This window comes from Nicotiana tabacum, chromosome 12 (assembly GCF_000715075.1).
Source record: "Nicotiana tabacum cultivar K326 chromosome 12, ASM71507v2, whole genome shotgun sequence".
In the NCBI taxonomy this organism is placed as follows: Eukaryota; Viridiplantae; Streptophyta; class Magnoliopsida; order Solanales; family Solanaceae; genus Nicotiana; species Nicotiana tabacum.
Window position 1 is genome coordinate 995,754 of NC_134091.1, and position 22,782 is coordinate 1,018,535.

The window sequence follows — 22,782 nt, forward strand, 5'->3', positions numbered from 1 at the left end:
AAGCTCTTTCTTACCAGTCAATCAAGTAGTACAAGAACTCTATCTTATCTTATAGCCCGACGCGGCGGGTCGCCTTTTAAATTAAGTAGATAGAAGAAAGTATTAAATAGATAAGGAGTAGGTGAGTGAGTGAGTCCTCACTGACCTGAGCGATTTCGATCACCGAGCAGGCCTTTTATTTAGTAGGTAACATCGCCAAAGCATATCATCAGATTTGACTAAGAAGGAAGGAACTCGAAGTGAAAGGGCACCGTCTTGTGCAAGGCAACGATAGTTGGCCCTCTATCATCTTCTATCTGGTAGACTTGGTAAAAGGGCCCCGACTTATTTCCAGAATAAGAGTTCGACCGCGGCTTCCCCCTTTTTTTTGGGGGGGGGGGGATCAAGTTCCTTGCCAACTGCCACCTATCGACCCCGACAAATTTGAATAAGTCTTACCCTTCTACATTTTCACCCAAAACAACTTTTTCTTTAATCTTTGCTTCTAGTTATTGCATTATCTATTACTTAATAATGTTATATTCATGTAATCTTTTATTAGCTTACCAATTGACTTGATATCTTGCTTATTAGCCTTTTGATAAATATATATAAATATAAATTTTTTTATTCCTAAAAGCTAATTTATTTTTGTATTTTTATCCTCTTAATTACTTGGAACTCTTTTTTCATTTAAATCTTTCAATAATATTTTTGAGTATTATTTAATTATTTAATTTCCTTATACTTAATTAATTCAAAGTATAAATATTTTCACACTATCTCTATTTTCCTCTTTATACATCCTCTTCCCTACTATGAATTTTTATTTAGTTTTTTACATTAATATTTTACCAATAAACAAAATATATAATATCACGTTTTATTTTAAGTTATAACTTTGAATTAGTTTAAAATATTAATAGATAAGTTTTTTCTTATTATATTTTAAATCTATTAAATTGTCTTATAACTGTTTTTTGTATCACGTGTAATTAAATTTCTTTCTCTTTTAACATTAGGATACAAATTAGACTTTAATTTTCGTTCATAAAATTACCCACACGAGATATTTATTTTGTATTTCCTTAGTTTTAATTTGTTATCCAATTTTTAGTTTTTTATCTTGTAAAATTTTAATTTTGTAGTCCTATCCATAGTTTGAGCGTTTTCACCTTAATTTTAATCTAAATCTCAAGTTCAAATTGTCTTTCCCTTTTATTTCTTATATTAAATATTTTTAAATTTTTGATTATTGCTATTAAGTTACCTAATATGTAGTATTTTATTTTCTTATGTGGCTTTCATTAACATGCCTCTTTATTTAATATCATAAGCTATTTATATCCTTTAATATTATTATATAAATCGATGTATGATTTTTTAATATTGAAAAAAAATTATTTTATTTAAAATTAATACTCAAAATTATTAAATAGTTTAAATTCATTAATAATATTTTTAAGCATTATATATTTACTTTATTTTTTAAACTAATTCTTAGTATAAATAACCTCGCATTATCTCTAATTTATTAATATTTTGATATTTTTTAATTTTTTTAAACTATTAAACTTCAGTTATGTGGCCTTATTCACATCATGACCTTTTTTGTATCATACTTAAAAAAAACTTTTTTATATCAAATTTAAATAAGTTTTATCCTTTTTTGTTCTTTATGAGATAAATTTTGATTTTTTCTCTGTTTGTTTCTTATTTTGGTATTGTATATTCAATACTTAATATTATTAACGTTGTCATATGCTTTTTATTGGTTTACTTGAATTTAATATCCACTTTTATCACATTCATTTTAATATATTATAAATAATAAATAAAAATTATTTCAATAGTAACTTTGACTCTATTGCTCATACTCTTAAATATGATTTTTCTTATCATATTAAAAAAAAATCCCATCTCAAATTCAAATATATCTTATTCTTCTATTTTTTTCATTGGACCACATTTTCAAAAATCATCTTATACTTTCAAACTTAACCTAGCACTACTCAATTCAAATATTACTCGTAAAAACTCTAATTGTTGTAGCAATATTTTTACTATTATTTTAAGAAATATTTATTTATGTATAAAATATTTATTTGTCTGAATTGTAAACATTAATATAACCTCATTACTTTATATATATATATATAATTATATATATATATATTACTATTTAATTATTTTTCCTACCATAACTGAATTATACACAAAATTTAATTAAAGATACTTATAGTAATATATATTGTTCACAAATAAGGTCAGATACAAAGCTTGTACTAAATAAAAAATTATTATTCCAACTTAAAATTAATGTGTAAGATACAAAATAAATTTTAATTAATTCTTTCTCAAAAAAGGATACCTGCCATAATTGAATTATACACAAAATTTTAATAAAAGATACCTACAGTAATGTATATTGCACCAAAATAAGGTCAGATACAAAGCTTGTACTAAATAAAGAATTATTATTTCAACTTAAAATTAGTGTGTAAGATACAAAATAAAAGTTTAATTGATTCTTTCTCAAAAAAGGATACCTACCATAACTGAATTATATATAAAATTTTAATTAAAGATACATACATTAATGTATATTGTACCAAAATAAGGTCAGTTACAAAGCTTGATAAATTAATTAAAATTCGTCCCTACCATAATTATACAAAAAAAATGTTAACTAAATTATACTACTAATAGAGATTTGTATCATAATTAAAAAATAATTTTTATTGAACTATTACTTCATTAATTATGTTTTCATTTATAATTCAAATTCACCAAGTTGTCTTAAAATTACTACTAATGTTGTCTTAAAATTACCAAGTGACTTTTTTTAACTTGCCACTTGGTTTAACCTCATGCTTCACTACTCTTCTTTTAATATAATATAGATATAGATTATATTAGTCAAGCAACAAGCCATGATTGAATCAAATTTTCAAACGGGTTATTTCAATTTTTGTCATATCAATCAATGATTCTTTTAATTTTTAATTTTTATATATGACACTTTAAGAAAAGCAAAAAATTATGCACAATTTAATTATCCTAAAAAATTAAAGCATAAGGAAAGTGTTGCTCAAATATTTAAGCACAATTTATCAACCTCTTAATAAATGTGGTAAATAGTTAAGAGAAGTAGTTTGATTAGTTATAAATGTAAGAATAAATAAGCTGGCAATAACAATCTGGTAGGGGTGTTCACGGTTCGGTTTGATCAGTTTTTTATTAAAATCAAAATCAAACCAATTTAATTGGTTTTTAAAATTTTAAAACCAAAACCAAACCAAATTAAATACAAACCATCGGTTTGGTTGTTATTGATTTGGTTCGGTTTGATTCGGTTTTTCGGTTCTTAGTAAGCTAATAATAAGTCGATAATAGTGAAACAACACTAGATAATAATCTGAAAATAATTTACTAAATTTATACTTTTTTATAAATTTCTTTCGAAATTGAAAGTTTATTTACCTCTTTATATGAAAAGAATGAAAAAAACAACAACTAAAAGTTTGCTTTCTCAAGCTTTAGCTACTGTAGTCCTGCAATTTTAGTTTGCTTTCTTTACTCTTATGGTAGGATTTTTTTTAACTCTCTGTTAGGCAAAAGTATGTGCGCAGGGTTAGAGAATTAAAGTCTCTTAAGGAAAAGAAAATTGACCCATTCCTATTGTTTTGGGCTTAGACAATTTTTTAAGATATAAGTAGGATAAACCAAAATTCAAAATAACAATTAAATTGCATAAAATATTTAAAATTATTTAGAAAAAGATATTATATTGTATATAAATAATAAAATTTTGTATATAATTAATCGGTTTGGTTCGGTTTTTTTATAATAGAACCAAAACCAAACCAAATATTATCGATTTTTAAAATTTAAAACCAAAACCAATCCAAATTAAAAAAAATATCGATTTACTTAATCGGTTTGGTTTGGTTTTCGGTTTGGATCGGTATTCCTTCAAACCGTAAACAGCCCTACAATCTGGTAGTGACACCTATCCAAGAGTATGTCGCTTTATAATTATAAAAATATCGTTATTTTTTTTGTTAACTATCATTTATATTAGTTTTTTAATTAAGATGGGATATCACAACATTGAACTAACAACCTCTCTTATTGCAATTTTGGGTTGGCTTTAATTCCATATAGATTTGTTGTTTTTAATGGAATATCAAAAATAATTCAAAACGTAATTTAGGATGCGAAAATGGTTTTGATAAATAATGGGTAATTATGAATGCGATTTATTAATGCCAATTACTGAATGTGACTTATAATTCGCAACTGATGTTAGGCTAAAAATCCATGTTTTTGCATGTAATTTGCCTTGCACTATAACTCAATCTTGTTAATTTGGTGTAAATATTTGTGACGCGAGCTTAATAATGGTATTTATATGTGTAGGAGTCAATTTGAAGTGATTTGGCAAGCTTGCATGCAAAGTGAAGTTAAAACAGAACAATTTGGAGGGAGTATGAGTTTGGTGCCCAAGTTGGTGCCAGGCACCAACCAAAATGCCAAAGGCAGAATAGTGAAAAATTCGGTGTCCTGGTAGGCGCCATGCGCCAAGCAAGACGGATAAGGATGGATTTCGTCCTAATTCGGCTAGGACTTGGTAATTTCGACCCTACACGCCCCTAACATGTATAAAAAAGGTTCTAAACCTATTTCTTAGGGGAGAGATATTATTGGAGAGGCAAGAAGGCTACGAGAACACTTGGAAGCAACGAATCACAAGAGTTTTCTCTTCTGTTCTTCCTTAATCTGTATTTTAATGCTTTCAATTATATCATGATTGTTAGTATAATTATGAGTAGCTAAACTTTCTAATCAAGGGTTCGATGGAACCTTTTGAAAGATGATTTTTCTGTTGCATTTTATATAATTGAGCCGTTGGATTTCTCTACTTGTTCAACTACGTGTTTATTGTTGTTGATTGAATGGACATCAATTGACTGTACCTATTTAGTGTGTATTGCTTGGAAAATGGTACATATTTAGGTAGTTGTTGAACAACATCACTCCTAATGTATGTGAGGAATCAATACGGAGGGTTTAAAGGTGGGATTAAGAATAACGAAACCTTGGTGCGATCTTAGTGAGCGGTGAATTAGTGTCAGCCAGCGTAGCTCAGAAGAATATGTTTAGTAAATTGTAGTAGTTGCTCGGAAGAGAATTACGACACCCGAAGTATTCACGATCGATAGAAAATACTTAGGCGAAATTATAGAAAACATAGCGGGGAGAATTCCGATAATTGGGATCATAACTCTAGGCCTCCTTAATCTTGTCTCTACCCCTTAGTATCTTTAGTTAATAATTCTACTTTAATTAGTTAGAAATAAAATCTCAATCTTTATAACTTCAGAATTTGTTCAAACTCGTCTTTTTAGTGATAGTGAACATTTGTAGCTAAACCTTGGTTCTCTGTGGAATTCGACTCCCGACTTGTAAATCAGATTATATTTGCAACGACCGCTATATAGGAGGCACAGTTGGGTGTGATCAAATTTTGGCGCCATTGCCAGGGAACTAATGGTGTAGTTGTAGGTGCACATATTACTAGTTGCAAGTTTGAACTTTTATTTTTATTTTCTTGTATTTGATTTTTTTATTTTTGTTTTACTTGTTGATTTTAGAAACATGACATCTAGGAATTATGGAAGTTTCAGTGTTGGTAATTCTGCTTTTGATCTTCCTTATCCTCCCCCAACTCCTTATGATGATGGTTTTACTTTTTCTTGTGAAGTTAATAGGAACAAAGAACCTGAGAATGCTGACCTGATGGAGATCATGGATATGTTGAAGTGCTTTATGGTATAATATGATGAGAAACCACTAGAGATACAAAGGCAAGAGGCAACTTTTCGCAACTTGGAGGCTCAAGTGAGTCAACTAGTTGATCCTTGTAAAGCACAACAAGCTGACATTATGGATAGTAGCCAAGAAGAGCATGAATTAGCGACAAAAATTGTCATTATAATGGAGGAGTTGAGAGTAGAATACGACCAAACCAACCAACTAGAATTTGATGATGTCGATGTTGAAGACGTGATACTAGAGTCAACCGAGGACATTGAGGAAAAATATTTAGTTGACTCTAGTGTCATTAGTGTAGAGGATGTTGAACATCTCGAAGTTCAGGTATTTAAGCGTATTGGACCTCATTGCAAACACTCCTCTACATTGTGTTTGGATGGTGAAATGAGAATGGATCCTTACGAGCGTAGAAAGGAGACAAGGGAAGAGGTAGACGAGCCATATATTTTGAAATTTTCAAGGCCGTCTAGGCAAGATGATACTCCTCAACTTAAAGCCAAAAAGTACATAAGGAATTATTTAATTTTTAGCTTGCAAGAATTTACACCATCCCAATAGCATGATCATAAAGCAGAATCAAAACTTGGGATCCAATTCATAAGTTCGAAGTGAAGGCAGAAAGTGATTCACGTCGTGCCGCGACATTAAATTAGGCGCTTGTTGGGAGTCAACCCAACTTTACTGCTTTTTATTTTTATTTAGTTTTTTTATTTGTTTATTTTTTTTAATTGTGTTATTTTTGTAGTGTATTTTTTATTTTATTTTGTAGGACCATGGAAAATAAATCCATTGGAAGAAAGCAAAAGTAAACTAGATGGTTGATACTAAGTGTGAGGTATACGCACGAAGGACCAAGCTTGGGAGAAGTCTGAGTATCCCATGAGTTGCTGATGCTTCGACGTTTGGCCTACTGGGGAGTTTCTGTCACCTTCTTGTTATTTATGGTTTGCATTGGGGACAACATACAATTTTAAGTGTGGGGTTATGAGATTGTTTGGGTGATTTTCTATGATATTTTAGTTGTGTTAGTTTAACTAACTTTAAAAAAAATTGAACTTTTCCTAACGATGAATCTCTTAGACAACTTTCTTGAGGGATTAAGGTCCAATAAAAAGAATTCTAAAAATATTTTTTTATTATTGTTAGTTAGTCGTAAGTAGATAATAATCCCCCTTGATTTTTCTTTTGCCATCGATTCTTTTTTAAGGGATGTAACTTGAACCGGGTAGTTTGTTTTATTTTATTTTATTTTTTTTTAGAAAATCTAGGGAAGAAAATTTGAGTGTCCTATAGGCCTTTTAACTTGTTTGATGCTAACATAGTTAGGTCGTAGCATGCAAATTACCTTCCTTACATGTTTTAATGATAATTGATGCCGTGAAAGATTGAATAGCATGTCTATGACGCTTTCTCTCAGTTAATTGACTCATTGTTCATGTAGTGCTTTATTGCTTAATACTTCTTGACTTTGTGATTACTTGCCTAAACTTGAGAGTTGGAATGCAACCATACTGTATGGGTCGAAATATGACCACACGTGGATCAACATTAAAAGGAATAGTGAGGGATCGACTAAGCCGTGGTCGTATTCATAAGACATCATAACAACGAGTATCTCGGCTGCTGTCGGGATCGAACTATCAGAAAGTTTGTACGGTGAAGCATATGTCGTGACATTTAAGGGGAACGACCTAAAAGTACAATCAGCAGATTAAGGTATTCTGATTAAGGACCGTTGGACAAAAGAGAATACTATATATATATATATATATATATATATATATGAGGTAAGAGAACAAGAAAAAGGGGGCTTATCTCCTTCATGAGAAAGAGGCAGAAGAACCAGAGAAGGCTACGGAAGAAAAATAGGAGAAGTTTCAGATCTAGGCGGCAAATATTTATTATTATCCTTCTTGAATCAATAAAGATAAATCCCGCAGCTGTTAATGACATTCCTTATTTTCCCTCTTTATTCTTACATTACAGAACAATACATCAAGAATGTAAGCATGTCATTTATGTTCGATATCTTTTATAAATCTTAAAAGTTCATGAGCTTGGCTATATCTAACACTCTTATTCAATGCGCTTTGATCAAGAGTTGATTATCCTTGGCTGGGATTTATCCTCTATTTTCTTATTAATTAGTTTAATAAAAAGCTTAACACTTTTTGGTCAAATACGTACCGATTGGGGTCATGTGCATTGTGTGATGTGAGATGTTGATTACATTCTGTGCTATCATGGTTTGTCTAGAACTTGCTCTGTGTGTTAGTCGAAGCGAAATAAGTAAGCTTTGTGAGTCTAGGAGATGATGTAGGCATTCCTTTGATTGTCCACTGAACTATTATGTCACCATAAATAAAATTATCCTTAGATAGTCCATTTGAGCATATAAGCCTTTTCTTTGGCACCCACATTACAAGCCAATTTATATTTTGTTCTTAATTAAATCTTGTTGAATCTTTACCTCCGAAAGCACTTAGGTCGCTAAAAGAGTAAGGTGAGAGTTGAGATAGCTTTTGAGTGAAACCATGAAAAGGCCAAAAGATGCATGTATGTTTTGAAAGATCATTAGCCGGACAACCTAAAATTGTGGAGAGTGTGAAGAAAAAGAAAAGCAATGAAAATACAAAAATAAAAATAGAAAAATAAAGAGAGAGAAAAAAACAGTATATAGAAAATACACCTCCTATTCATCAGGATCTGAGCTAGTGAATGCAGAGTTGTGCTTAAAGAAAAGGGCCAAGTTGTATATGGTTTCGTGGCATTGCTTGAATTGGTCATGAAAAGTATATAGTGGAAAATTAAGTGTAGTGCATTAAAGTGTTTAGGAAGGTTAGTCACTATACCCAAAATATATCCTACCCGCCCTTTAGCCTACATTACAACCTGTAAAGACCTAATTGATCTTAGACTTTGCGAGCTTAGATTAGTGGAGATACACACTACGAGCAACCCTATGGTACAACCACGGGATACACATAAATTTCTTTGTGAGAGTGAGTGGTTCTTTATTCATATATGTGACGTCCTTAAATTATATTCAAATGCATATTTAAATGTGTGGACAAAATACCCTCTTATTCTTTGGTAGGCACATGACTCCATAACAGATAAGTGACATTATTAAACATCCCTTATTGGGTGAGTGCGCACGTTGAGAGTGCTTATTGGCGATGAGTCAGTCTTTAACGTTGGGTGGTTATGGGCAGGTTGTTTGAGTGTTTTAAATTGGTCACTAATATTTAGGCATGTGAAAGTTGGGAAAGGTATGAATGCGTATGCAAGGGCTTAATTGTTGGTATCAACCATGGTCATAGGTGTAGTGTATTGAATTGCCAAATGTTCCTCCGTTATATGATGGCTTGCGTGCATTGTTTGGTTAGCAAGGTTTTAGATTTCTCGAGTTAGAGCAAGAGCTTAAGTGTGGGGTGGTGACGTTAGGCTAAAAATTCTTGTTTTCGCATATAATTTGCCTTGCATTATACCTCAATCTTGTTAACTTTAGTATAAATATTTGTGGCTCTAGCTTAATAATGGTGTTTATATGTGTAGGAGTCAATTTGAAGTGATTTGGCAAGCTTGCATGCAAAGTGAAGTAAAAATAGAACAATTTGGAAGGAGTATGAGTTTGGTGCCCAGGTTGGAGCCAGGCACCAACCAAAACGCCAAAGATAGAATAGTGGAAAATTCGGTGTCCTGGTTGGTGCCAGGTGCCAAGCAAGACGACTTAGGACGAATTTCGTCCTAATTCGGCTAGGACTTGGTAGTTTCGACCCTACACGCCCCTAACATGTATAAAATGGGTTCTAAACCTATTTCTTAGGGGAGAGACATTATTGGAGAGGCAAGAAGGCTACGAGAACACTTGGAAGCAACGAATCACAAGAGTTTTCTCTTCTGTTCTCCCCTAATCTGCATTTTAATGCTTCCAATTATTATTATGATTGTTAGTATGGTTATGAGTAGCTAAACTTTCTCATCTAGGGTTCGATGGAACCTTTTGAAGGATGATTTTTCTGTTGCGTTTTATATAATTGAGACGTTGGATTTCTCTACTTGTTCAACTACGTGTTTATTGCTGTTGATTGAATGGTCATCAATTGACTGTACCTATTTAGTGTGTATTGCTTGGAAAATAATACATATTTAGGTAGTTGTTGAACAACATCACTCCTAACATATTTGAGGAACCAATACAGAGGGTTTAAAGATGGGATTAAGAATAACGAAACCTTGGTTCGATCTTAGTGAGCGGTGAATTAGTGTCAGCTAGCGTAGTTCGGAAAAATATATCTGGTAAATTGTAATAGTGGTTCGGAAGAGAATTACGACACCTGAAGTACTCACGATCAGTAGAGAATACTTAGAAGAAATTATAGAAAATGTAGTGGAAAGAATTCCGACAATTGAGAAAATCATAACTCTAAGCCTCCTTAATCTTGTTTCTACCCCTTGGTATTTTTAGTTAAATTCTACTTTAATTAGTTAGAAATAATTAGTTAGAATTAAATTCTAAATCTTTATAACTTTAAAATTTGTTCAAACTAGTCTTCTTAGTAATATTGAACAGTTGTAGTTAATCCTTAGTTCTCTCTATGATTCGACTCAGGACTTATAAATCAAATTATATTTGCAACGACCGCTAGACCTCTTAGGAGGTGTAGTTGGGCATGATGAGCAAACAGTAAATATACAACTTATAAATGGTGAGTAGATTACGTCCTCTAAGTCGCAAACGCGAATTGCGACTTATGCCGCAATGGAAACATGCACCTTATTACTTTATAGTTCATTGCGATTTCTGCTCGATCGTATCTTTTTCTATTTTTGATTTATTTTCAAGCGCTAATATCAATTAGGTGTAAATATTGGCGATTGCGGGCTGTTTCTCCGATTGCCACGTACTTCCTAACGTAACACCGTCTCACTTTTCCAGTGTCCTGATCTTGCTTTGTCTCCACATTCCTTAACTTAGAGAGCATCAGAACATGAAAAATTGAAAAGAGCCAATGCAAGAAAAAGGGATTATCATAAAGAGCTGAATTTCTGAAAACTGAAGAGGAATCGAGTTCTTCTGGTTTGCTGTTTTCTTTTTTGTCTTTAGGTATATTCCTCTTACTTGATCGGTCTGAAATTACAAGAACCCAATTAGCCATTGCATGAAACACGGTTGTTGCAGAATAAAGTTTGAAGCTTTAATTTGTGCTCAGTATTAAATTTCTGTAAGCAGCTCTAGTGTTGCACAATTTTGTTTGTGTTTAGTTAATTTAATTAGTTGAATTCTCTTTAACTGGTTGAATGCAATTAATGTTCTTTCTCGTTTTAAAATTCTCAAAAGAAGGTATAGAAGTTTAATTATCAAGTTAAACTTATTTGAAAAGCCAATGAAGCTTTTCCAAGCAGCCAGGGTGAAGACAAATCATAATCTTCTTATTTTTCTCCAAATGTGGGTCACCCTTTGCATTTGTAGTTGTTCATTTTGAGCTGAGCTAATTATGCTAGCAATCAAGTGAAGGAAATAACATGTTGTGACCAACACTAGTTTGGAATAGGGGTGGCAAAATGGTTAAAAGAAAACAGTTAACCACCTATATTATCCACTGAAAAATGGGTTGGATAATAAACTTTTTAAAAACGGGTCAAATATGGATAAGAACCATATTATCCATTTAAAAAATGAATAACCAATGAGTAACCAATGGATAACCAACGAGTCTAACTTTTACATTTGTAAAGCCTCAAATTGGGCGTTCCTCAAGTTAGACTAAGAATTCTCCCAAAAGTGATCATATGCAAGAAGTCATAGATAATATGGTTACCCATATTATCTGCCGGTTAACCCGTTTTTATCCGTATTAAATATGGATCGGGTCAGATAATTTACCCGTTTTTTCAGTACCCGTTTCAACCCAAACCATATCCAACCCGACCCGCCCGTTTGCCGCTCCTAATTTGGAAAGATAGATAGTAGTAATACATGTTATAATGTGAACAACAAACGTGATGTCTTCTTTTTTCTTCTTTTTTTCTTCTTATAACTTTATAATGTGCATTATGTTGGTTAAACATATTAAGGCGTTTCATATCTTAAGCCAAATGTAGTCCCTTGAATGCCATTGAGAAGTTGGTTGATGGATAGGGTAATATGAACATAGCTTCCAGAAGTAGGGGGTGTTGTGCAACAGTGGCTAGTTGATGAGAGCTATCTTTGTTAACATCACAATCAAATGATGTAACCAGATCATCTGCTTCTCTATTTTAACACACTACACCTGATTTGACCTAAGTGGTTTGTTGCGCAATTATACTGGTGTTTGTTCCAGTTTTAGGTATGTGGATTGAATGGATAAAAGTGGTTTCCTATGATAATAGTGCTAGTAAACCTATCCTCTCCAAATATGCTGGTGGCATGTGTATACGCCAGGATATAATGGCTTGCCGGGCATTTCTTGATCCTGGGGGCTGGTTAGCGCTTTACGCCGAATTGCTTGCTTAGGTTCCATTCAGTTCCTGTTAAACGCTTCTCTAATCTCTCTTTTATTGACCTCTTAACTATGGGTATTAACTGTAGTATAGATACTACGAGCAGTTCTCCTCGGTACTTGCACATTCTGCAGTAGACTTGTTTATACAGGATATGACCAATAAATTGCAGATTATGATATTTCTCCTGAAGTATTTTTCATGCCCTAAGGTTCTTTCTTTTTCCATATCTAACTTTTTGTAGTTCTTCTTTGCTTTTATTGTTGGCAGAATTAGTTTGGAAGGCAGATAACTGTTGAATGCCTTATGGTATGCTTCTGGTGAAGACATTGTGAACACAGAAAGTTAGTAATGTCAGACACGGAATGCTTAAATCCTGAAAAGAAGGTTAAGAGAATAATTTGGAAGCGTTCCAAGGAGAAACCGAATGGGGAAGACTCTGCTGAAAATGGTATGTCATTGATGAAGATGGAAGGTAATGTGAAAAAGAGGGCCCATTCCGATCCAATGACCAGTGATTTAGACAGGCCTTACATGATGTCCCTTCTCCCTCTTCCCAACTTGGAAGAATGCAACTCGGGGGTCCCTATTGTCTTGACCGGAACAGCATGCAAAGGGGCAACTGGACCACCTGTTGGAGTGGTTGATATTGGTGTTAGCGAAGCTGCATACTATTTTCGTATTGCCCTACCTGGAGTCAAGAAAGACCCTGGTGTGTTACTTTACCTTTAACTTGTTGCCTTTCTATTATCTGTTTGAACATGCTAATCTGCTTAAGACTTTAGTCTGTGAAGATCCTAGAATTAAGTTTATGTGAATCTGATATTGCAAAACATATAGTACAACATCCAAACTGCGGAAGGTCATAAAGCATGAGTAGTTTATGAAGCTTGTTCTTTGACCAACCCCACACGGTTTCCCTTTTACTGATTTTGCTCTACTGTATGAATAAGGCCTTCCAACTTAATAGTGCCAAAGATGTTTGTGGCAGTAGCGATGTAACATCTTATATTGCTGAATCCTTTTTTCTGCGACTGATCATCGGCGGTGGAACTTGTCATATTATGTACAATGGAATACACATCTTGTCTCATGTATTGCTGAACTATTTTTTGTCTGCCACTGATCATCAGCTAAGGAACTTTTCATATTGTATACAATGGAATGCACATTAGGTCTCATGTAAAACTGCTTCTTGAAATGAAGAAATTTGCCTTCAAATATATAGCGTTCGAAGCACGCCGAATACAAGGAATTTGGCTCGACTAAGAAAGTGCATTACGCTGCATGTCACTGCCTGTGGCTATGGGGTACTGCTGAGTCTGTTATGAATTTAATGTTTTCACTTACAATATATTGTTTCATTGATGATAAGATACCATTTGACAGCAAGTAAAAACTAGTATATCGGAATGGCTGTGTGTTACTTGTTTATTTTCCCTAATGCGTACTTAACTGGGATTGGTTCATGGATGGAGTCCATTTTAGACAAAAACATCTAACAACTATTTTTCAGTATTAAGTTTGTAATGTTCTTGCAAGATGTCTATTTGAGAAAGAAATAGTTAGGTAATAATTAGGTGGAGAGCTTCTGAATTTACTTTATCCGTATCAGCCTTGCTAAGATCTTTATATTGTTTTTTTTACGTCCAGCAACCATGACATTATCATAATAGAAGGAATTGTTACCTGGATAGTAATTCATTTATGTCAGACTTCTCTCCCTGTAACTCATTGTCTAATTAGTCCATTGTCCAATAGTTAAGAAAGAATCATCAAAAGAGAAATCAGTGTATCGCTCAGAAACCGAGATTAGATGAAGTACATGGTTTCTAAGTGTACCTGACATCAGATGCCCTCTCGATTCTTGCTTTCCCTATTGACACAGCCTGTTTTCTCATTTTACTATAGAATTGTATCCATTACTGCAAACAGTTTCAGAAACTTTCCTGAATAAGGTGGTATCTTTTCATTTTTGCTAAATGAACTCTTTAACCCTTGTTGCAGGTGAGTTCAGCTGTGAAATTGAAAACGATGGGAAGGTCCTTATTCGAGGGTTGACGTCAACTGGTGGAAGAACTGTCTCGAAATACTCGCGGGTCTTTGATATGAAAATTCAGCAACAATGCTCATCTGGACCTTTCACTTTGTCCTTTAGTTTGCCCGGGCCTGTCGATCCTAGGTTGTTTTCACCAAACTTCAGATCTGATGGCATTTTTGAAGCTGTTGTTGTGAAATACGAAATGTAGCTGGCAGTGTGTAGATAACCATTTTAAGACAGAATCCACCACAGAAAGCTGTTCCACCCAAGTTCCTTAATATGGATTAGTGCTAGCTAATGTGCTGTATGTACTAACTTGTAGGTTTTTGTACGGTTCAGATAAATGACATATTTTACCATGTAAATACAGCAAACTGCAGTTCAAATGATTCCCTACTTCATATTAGACCGTAATAATAGCATATTTACTGCAATGGCACTGAAATTCAAAGGTGTTATTTCCATGAATGGAACCTAATTTTCTGAAGAAAAAGTCACTTGAAAAAGCATTTTACAATGTCCAAGATAGCTTCTGGATTTATTCTGGGGGGGGGGGGGGCTGTCTTCTCCAGGATGTCGTTAGAAGAAAATAAAACAAAAAGAAATATCACGCTGACACTAAAATGAATAACATGAAAAGGTTGAAACTTGAAATAGTAGTACAATTTTGTTCATTGTTTAGGTTATATTCTTTAAAATTATTCTGAGTTCGTCAATGGCAGCATCATATACAAATATATTCATAAAGTTATGTTGGACAGGAAAACAAAAATCACTCTACTCTTATCATGTTTAACATATGTTTCTTTCTACAGCGGCGGGGCGGATGAGATGGGAGTGTATGAAGTGGATATGCAGTATTTGGAAATGGAAAGATGCATTTAATGAGTACTAGTAACAAGTATTTGGTTTACCTAGAAAAGTAGTAATGGCATTTGGTGGTTTCATTTCATGTCCAAACAAAGGTATTCAACGGATTCAAACAGCCAAATGGCGGTAGAGAGATTGTGTGTTTTATTCAAATGTGGCACTTCATGGTTGATTTGAAACGTCAGTCCTTGCTGGAACACCTGCTTTCCCATGCTTTAAGAGCACTCTCACTTGACTCTTCCACCATCATTCCCTGCTGTTTTTTCTGTGAATTCTACTAAGGTAAATTCTGCTCTTCCTCCATCAACTGACTAGGTTTACTTAACTCTATCTTCTGCTTCATTCTCACCTGCATTTTTTATTTTTTATTTTGATTTCGTATCTGATCATGATCTGTTTCTTTGCTATCATCAGTACCAGGTGTAATGCTAATTTTTGGAGTTCTTTAGGATTTGATTTTTGATTTAATATTTTGTTTGCTTGTTAGTTGGCATCTGATATCTTTTGCAAAGGATTTTGGTCTAGGGTTCATTCTTTTGGATATCTGCTAGATTTCCTTGTATCTTAGCCATGGTGAAGAAGCTGCATTCTTTACTTGTCTTTGGCAGTGATCACATTAATTTCTTATCGCCTGTTTGCTTACGGTCACCTTTCTTATCTGATGATCTGTTTCTTTGCTATTTATTTGGCATTTAACACTCTTTGTATAGCATTTTGGCTTAGGGTTCATTCTTTTGGATATCAGCTACATTTCCTTACATCTTAGCCATGATAAAGAAGCTGAATTCTTTACTTGTCTTTGGCCATTGATCACTTTAATTTCTTATCGCCTGTTTGCTTACCGTGACCTGCAACCTACAGAAGTATAAAAATTATAAGCATGAGAACTTTGTGTTTCATTCACCTGACTAGGTTTTGCTTTATTCTACCTTGTGCTTCATTCTACCTGCATTTGTTTTCTTTTTTGTTTTAGTTTTTCCTTTTTTCCTTTGCTTTCTTATACGATGATCTGTTTTTTTACATAGATATATATGCACGATAAGCACTCCCATTAGAGAATAGGGCTCTAGGGTAAAGCGAATTTAAACAGGAAAAAGGGTAGTGAAATCTACTTGCACTTTAGTCTTAAAATAAGGGTAACTCGAAGTTTGGATATAAGTAGAAAAAAAAGATTGCATCACATTGTTTCTTGGATCTATATCTTTGGAAGCACCATTTTATGTGTCTATAGTTGCACAGATTGCTTCATTAAGTTGTCATTATTTGATAGTCAACGCAAAATCTAAAAGGGATTACGCTGGTACATGCCATTACGATTCATTAGTACGTAAATCCACTTCGATTACAATTAGTTCCGCATTAAGTTGTCTTTAAGCATGAGATTACATTTCGTTAGTACGTAAATCTGCTTGGATTGATTGCGACTTAGATCTCATGCTCCTTTGGAGCGTGCGATAAATGCTGCTTAGTTTAGTTCAAGTGCTAATGTTTGCTTTCCTTTCGACAACAGTGCACGATACTGTTAACTCGAAAAATAAAAAAAGACTAGTCTCTTGACATAACTTTGTTACCAATTCTTTGCAAGAGAGAATCCTCACTGAATTCCCACAATCTCTAATTCATTCTTATCTCCTTTTGCTCAGCAGAACCCTCTATGAATTCCTGTAAACTGATTCATTGCTTTACTAAGCTTTGTGTTTTGCCCTTTTTGCAGAGCAAGAGATAAAATTCTGTAAGTATGCAAAAATGACATTTACTGTAAAATTGTGTGGTTACAGTAGGTTACAAGTACCCGGAACTTCTTTACTGTATTTATATATGCATTAAAAGTTGGTCTTTTGACTTCTATCTATGTTCCTGTCTTTCAGTGAGGAGTTTTCTTGCATTCATTCCATGTTCTTTATATTCTGATGAGGAGTTTGATTACAAATTTAAATGTTCATATATCCTGATTCTTATGAAAGTTTTACCTCGGCATTTTCTTTTCAATTCCATATATTCCTGTTCTTCTAAGTGCCCGACCAGAATATCTAAATCTTGGGTGTTCATCTGCCTTTAATCTAGATGACTGAGTTGCTAATAATCACAGAAGAGGTGCTTGATCAATGTATATGTATGCTAATATAGTTTCCGATATGAAAATATATAGTGCTTGGGCCAAAAATAATGGACCATTGGTCCCTAAGCAGGTCCGCCATTGATTCTTCTAACAGCCATGTTAACTCATAGCATGCCTAAGATATCGAGTATACTGATGTTATTTAGATGCTATGGTTCATAGTGTCATAGGCCAATCCTTTTTTTTCCTTTTGACCAAATCACACAGATATGAAGTTACTCTTTCTGGTTCCTTCCTAATTTCCAGTATTGCAATCTATGCACAGTCTTAATACACCTGAGTTTTGCGATCTGCAGGAAGAAAATTTCTAGGGAAACACTGGGAATATGTCTGAGTACTTGAATATGTATATAGAATATCCCTTTTCATACCAACCAGATGATGTCGTACAAACTGGAGCAGCCGTAGAGGGGAGACCAGGAGTTCCAACTGATCCAGTGACTGTCAGTATTAGTGAATATTCATACAAGTTTAATGTGATCCTACCGGCTGTCACGAGAAACATGTGTAAGTTCATTTCCTTCTATATATACCACACTAAAAACATCTACTTTTAGTATGTGCCAAGCTGAGCAATAGTTTGAGAACTTAAGTCAGCATAAACAGCTAGAAAGAAATTACTAAGAAACTATTTTGACAGTTTTGCTTCCCCCCCCCCCCCCCCCTTTTAGTTTCAAGTCCTTTTTGGGAAGATCTGCATGTGCTTGCTTATAAAACTTGGTTAGAACCCACGGCCGAAAAAGCACTTCTGCTGTTCGACAAATGCATGCTCTGACTGTAGTAAATATTGAATGAACAACTGATTTGGAACCAGATCGTCCTCTCAAATCCCATTTTTTCATTGAGAGGAATCAAAACACAAGCTTAAACTTCTGAAAAACACAAAATTAGTTCGGATTCCCTAGAGAGGAAAACCTTCTTTCTAGGGAATCTGTGCTTGCTTAGCGTAGCCTTCCCTACCATCAGCCAATCCACGGTGCAGCCAAAGCTTATTCTTTATCAACTACAAATAGTAGAAAGAATGTTTATCAAAAAATTTATACTGACTCTTACTTGAGGAATTTGTATGCGTTTGAAAACTGATAGTCATATCGCTGAAAATCTTGTTAAAGATTGAAGAGAAACGACTAAGTGAACAATTGTATTCGCAGGTGATGTGTCAGTTGATATTCTGTTTAATGGGGAAGTGGAGGTAGAGGGGAGAGTAAATGCTGGTGTAGTAACAAGCACTTCGGCACCAATTTCGTTCAATAGAAGAGCGCGAAGGGTAACACCTCCAGGTCACTTCACTATCAATTTCACTTTGCCGGGACCTTGTGACACCAATTTTGCAAAAGCTAAGCTAAACTCAGATGGTGTTATCGAAGGAGTTGTGCTTAAAGATGGGATTTTTAAGGCTCATTAGAATGATTATCAGCCTCAGTCCTCTGATTAGTTCGACATGGTTAGCTTATAATCTTATTTAAAACCAACTTCCTGTTCTGGAAATGAACCAGTTATTATCAAACTGATCAAACTTTATCTGTATCTTTCTTTCTTCCATAAATGCAGCTTTCATAGGTGAGAACTACCTGATATTTGACAATATTTTCCTTATTTTTGCCAGTTTCTGTTGCATTTTACATAATGTAACTTAGTGCTGAACTGTTTTGATAAGTTCCTTATAGGTAGAAATGCAAAAGGAAGGATTACTCAAGCAATAGGATATCTCTGCACTAGAATTCTGGAATACAGCAACAAAATAGTTGCTTATTGCATGTTCTAGACATAATAAAAGTACAATCAGATCTCTCAATAACAGCGCTTCTATATATAATAGTCATTCACTATAAAGGTCAAGTTTTTCTCGAAACCGATTTTTATATTATATTATAATATACGTCCTTTATAAGAGCACTTCACTATAGCACTTAAAAAATACTAACAAACGAAGCATGTTAGCGATAACTATAAAATATTGTCTTTCTTTGATTCTTAGAAAAGAGAAAATGATAATATAAATGCATGTTAGCGATAACTATAAAATACAAGAGATCTTTGCATGATAGAGCCATTTCCTCAAAAGGAGGAGGAAAAGAGTAAAAATCAACAAATCTAGAATAAAATCAACTGCCATGATTTTGCCTAGAATTGTGCGATAGCTGCAACGTAACAGAAGGTTAAATCCTTCTTTGATAATCACCAAGGAAAACAGTGCGGTTTGTTTTAGACGCTTAAAAGGGTATAAAACGAAACTTAAATAAATTCATATACTCCATTCTTCTTAATTAAAGGACAGATTAATTTCCAAAAATTACCAACAAACTACAAAAATAAAGAGTACTCATATTTAACTTGGTTCAAGACAAATTTAATAATCTATGTTAATTGCATATACATGTTCAATATTGTATTTAAATATACATTATGTGTCATTTATTCCATCAAAAAATTTAAGATTTTGACAATATCTTTCAAAATCCAAGGTGATACGTGACCATTACCCGACACTCTACCCGCACCAAGCGAGCTAGGCCATATGACTTACCCAATGTGCGTGTAAAAACCGTAAAAATAGCACGGTATATCCAGTTTTCGGACCGGTCATTCAAAAATAGTCAGCATTTCGAAGTCAATGAAAAATAGTCACTATTTTGCTGCAACAGAGACGGTCCAGCATAATATACTGGAGTTCGGTGCACCTGTGTATGAACTCCTGTGAGCACGTGATTTTTGTCTTACGCGACAATCGCTCCAAAAGAATTAAAAAAATAATAACAAATGGTCCTGCTGTACAAATTTGGATTTTTACATGGCACTTTGTTAATTATTTATGATTTTTGCCCATTTTTTTATTAAAACAAAATACAAAATGTATGTGTCGTGCGTAATGTGAACCGTAATCCGATTGTTAAATAGGAAATCACAAAAATACGCATTTCTTTTGTCCTGATTTGTTGCTTTGTTTAAGTTTACCTACTTTTAACATTTTATACGCGTAAAATAAATATGTTAAGTGTTAATTAATGGTGTCTAGTTTTATTTAATTAGGTTGTGTATTTAGGAAATTAGAAATAAAGAAAAAGAGGGAAAATTTTATTTTAAAATGAATTTGGGCTACAAACATTATAAAATCTGAAGCCCAAATGAACGGCCCAATCCACCAGTCCGCACAGCCCACCCCCCAGGCCGCAAAACGACGTAGTTTAACACCAAAACTACGTCGTTTCAATGCCGATCCATCTCAACCATTCAAACCAAACTGATCCAACGGCCAAGATCCCACACCCCGTACCCACTAATAGACCCGACCCGTCTCACCCGGACCGACCCAACCCCTTTTAGTCTAAAACGACATCGTCCCCCATCAGCCAAGAGATCCCGACCCTTTATCGCACCCCATCCAACGATTAGGAATCAACCCCTTACTAACTATATAAACCCATAACCTTACCCTGCCCCCCCTATCCGAACCCCAGCCTTAGGTCACCTTCGTCCTCATCCCCTTCCCCTCCAAAACCCTAGCCGCCCATGTATCCTTCACCATGAAAGCCAGCGGCATGGACGCCGGTGACCCCACCCTTAACACCATAGAACCCCCTTGCCATCCTGAACACGGATCTGTTAACCACTTAACTCGAATCCCTTCCCACCTTCTCGAATCTTCGTTTGAAGATTCGAGTCGGAACTTGACTTACACCGTTTAACCCCAGTTTCACACCAGACACTCCCCAGACCCCCCTCGTGACCAAACCATGCTTGGTTTGGTCCGAATCTGACCAGGGAAGCACGAATTCTGGATCTAGTTTTTGGAACCTTAAGGTTCCTCGTCACTGGTCTGTATCTTGTTCAAGCCGAAGAGATTAAGGTCTAATGGACCTTAATCGAAGTGTTTCTCAACACTTCGATTAAAGTCCGTTCAGCCTTAAGAAAGGTCTGTTCGAGTCCAAGCTAGGGTCTTTTGATTTTTCGGGGTTTAAGGTGAGTTTTGCTTTCTTTTCTTTATTTGTTTTAGTCCATGTGATTGTTTTAAAGGCTGTTCATGTTTTGTGAAATTTGTGTTTTGAGTTTTATCAACTGTGTCCTGCCCACTTTGTTTGAACCTACGCATTTGATTAGGTCCCTCTCCTGTTCTGATAATGCGTATGCATGTATGTGTTGTGCAATTAACTGAATCTCAAATTTGAACCGATTAACTGACTCCTCGAGTACAATTCTGTTTGGTCAGTACAATTCAAATCATGTGTCGATACTGTTAAATGTCTGATTTTTGGCTACGATTGTGCATGTTATGATTAATATAGTCGAGTCGACATGTGTCGTCAATTAGTTTCAACTGCCTGAACAATAACAAATCGATTTGCTTCTGGACACATTTGTTTGAATCAATTAGGAACTGAGTTTGTTTATTTATAGTTGTTAATTTGAATCAGAAATGTAAAAGGAATGTTTGTTTAAGTTCTGAATTGGAGGGCATGTGCACTTGTGCACAACATGTGCATTTGTGCACCACAGGTGCATTTGTGCACAGCCTGTGCCCTGCATAAGGGCTTTTGAATAAAATAGTTGGCAGCACATGCTGTCAGATCACATTCTGCTGCCCATACACTGCTTTAGTTTCAGAAATAATAAACCTTACTAAAAAGTAAGTTTGCCAGAGAATGTCATGGGGTTTGTTTTTATTTAAATGGTAAGTGGAAACTGAAAAGAAGGCAGCACATGAGAGGGTGTTTTGATTGTCTAAAACAGGCTGTTAAAGGGTTGATTGGAGGCTTATAAAAGGGGGGATTTGATAAGAGAAAAAGAGAAGGGAGAGGATACATACACACATAGGGGATTCATACTGAATCATTGAGGGTTTGAAGTTCAAAAAGATAAAAAAAAACTGAGAGGAGTTTCTTTTGATAACTCAAACAGATTTCAAGACTGAAAATTGGCACTGTTTTGTTTAAGAAGAAAAGAGATAGTGAGAGGGATATCATAAAGAGGCACATACAGACACATTGAAAGAAGCTATATATACGGATAGAGAGTGAACAAGAAACAGAGAATATACAGAAATTTCAGGAAAAACTGTTTTCTGTTTGGGTTTCATTTGCTGTCAACCTGTTGGGCTGTACTGATTCTTCCAAGTCTCAATTGAGATTACTGGTGGTATTTCGTGCTTAGTTTCCTTTGAGTTGGTCTGCCTGGAGTTTTGTTTATGCTAAGCTGCCTACTGCTGTCATTTTCCACTTTTACCTCGTCTATAATTGTATCTTGCACCAGAACTTGTCCTGCTGCTGTTATATGTTACTGCTGTTGTTTCGCCTGCACTATTGCTCAACTGACTCTCTTGCTTTCTTCATTGTAAGCATCTTCTCAGGTACACACTTCGAATCTGTCTGATGTAACTGATGTCGCAATGAAAGCTGAAATGAAAGATCTGAAGAATTTTTTAATCATTTGTTGCCTTACTTACAGCTTT

General features: G+C 34.3%; 2 protein-coding genes across 2 annotated transcripts; both read left to right on the top strand.

Moving 5' to 3' along the window:
- Positions 1-10,605: 10,605 nt before the first annotated feature.
- LOC107786346 (increased DNA methylation 3-like) lies at positions 10,606-18,903 on the top strand. Its single transcript, XM_016607812.2, has 6 exons — positions 10,606-10,927; positions 12,577-13,018; positions 14,314-14,488; positions 15,163-15,499; positions 17,633-17,843; positions 18,488-18,903. Exons 2-4 carry the CDS (start codon positions 12,658-12,660, stop codon positions 15,230-15,232), a joined length of 606 nt encoding a protein of 201 aa, XP_016463298.2. The 5' UTR covers positions 10,606-10,927; positions 12,577-12,657; the 3' UTR covers positions 15,233-15,499; positions 17,633-17,843; positions 18,488-18,903.
- Positions 17,663-18,741, top strand: LOC107824211 (alpha-crystallin domain-containing protein 22.3-like). Its single transcript, XM_016650953.2, has 2 exons — positions 17,663-17,843; positions 18,488-18,741. The coding sequence occupies exons 1-2, from the start codon at positions 17,663-17,665 to the stop codon at positions 18,739-18,741; spliced, it is 435 nt and encodes a 144-aa protein (XP_016506439.2).
- Positions 18,904-22,782: the final 3,879 nt, after the last annotated feature.

Excerpts from the sequence above, each read along its gene's own strand:
- LOC107824211 (XM_016650953.2), top strand. The coding sequence starts at position 17,663 with ATGTCTGAGTACTTGAATATGTATATAGAATATCCCTTTTCATACCAA. Across the intron at positions 17,844-18,487 it reads GGCTGTCACGAGAAACATGT|GTGATGTGTCAGTTGATATT; the intron begins GTAAGTTCATTT and ends TTGTATTCGCAG.
- LOC107786346 (XM_016607812.2), top strand. The coding sequence starts at position 12,658 with ATGTCAGACACGGAATGCTTAAATCCTGAAAAGAAGGTTAAGAGAATA. Across the intron at positions 13,019-14,313 it reads TGGAGTCAAGAAAGACCCTG|GTGAGTTCAGCTGTGAAATT; the intron begins GTGTGTTACTTT and ends CCCTTGTTGCAG. Across the intron at positions 14,489-15,162 it reads CCCGGGCCTGTCGATCCTAG|CGGCGGGGCGGATGAGATGG; the intron begins GTTGTTTTCACC and ends TTCTTTCTACAG.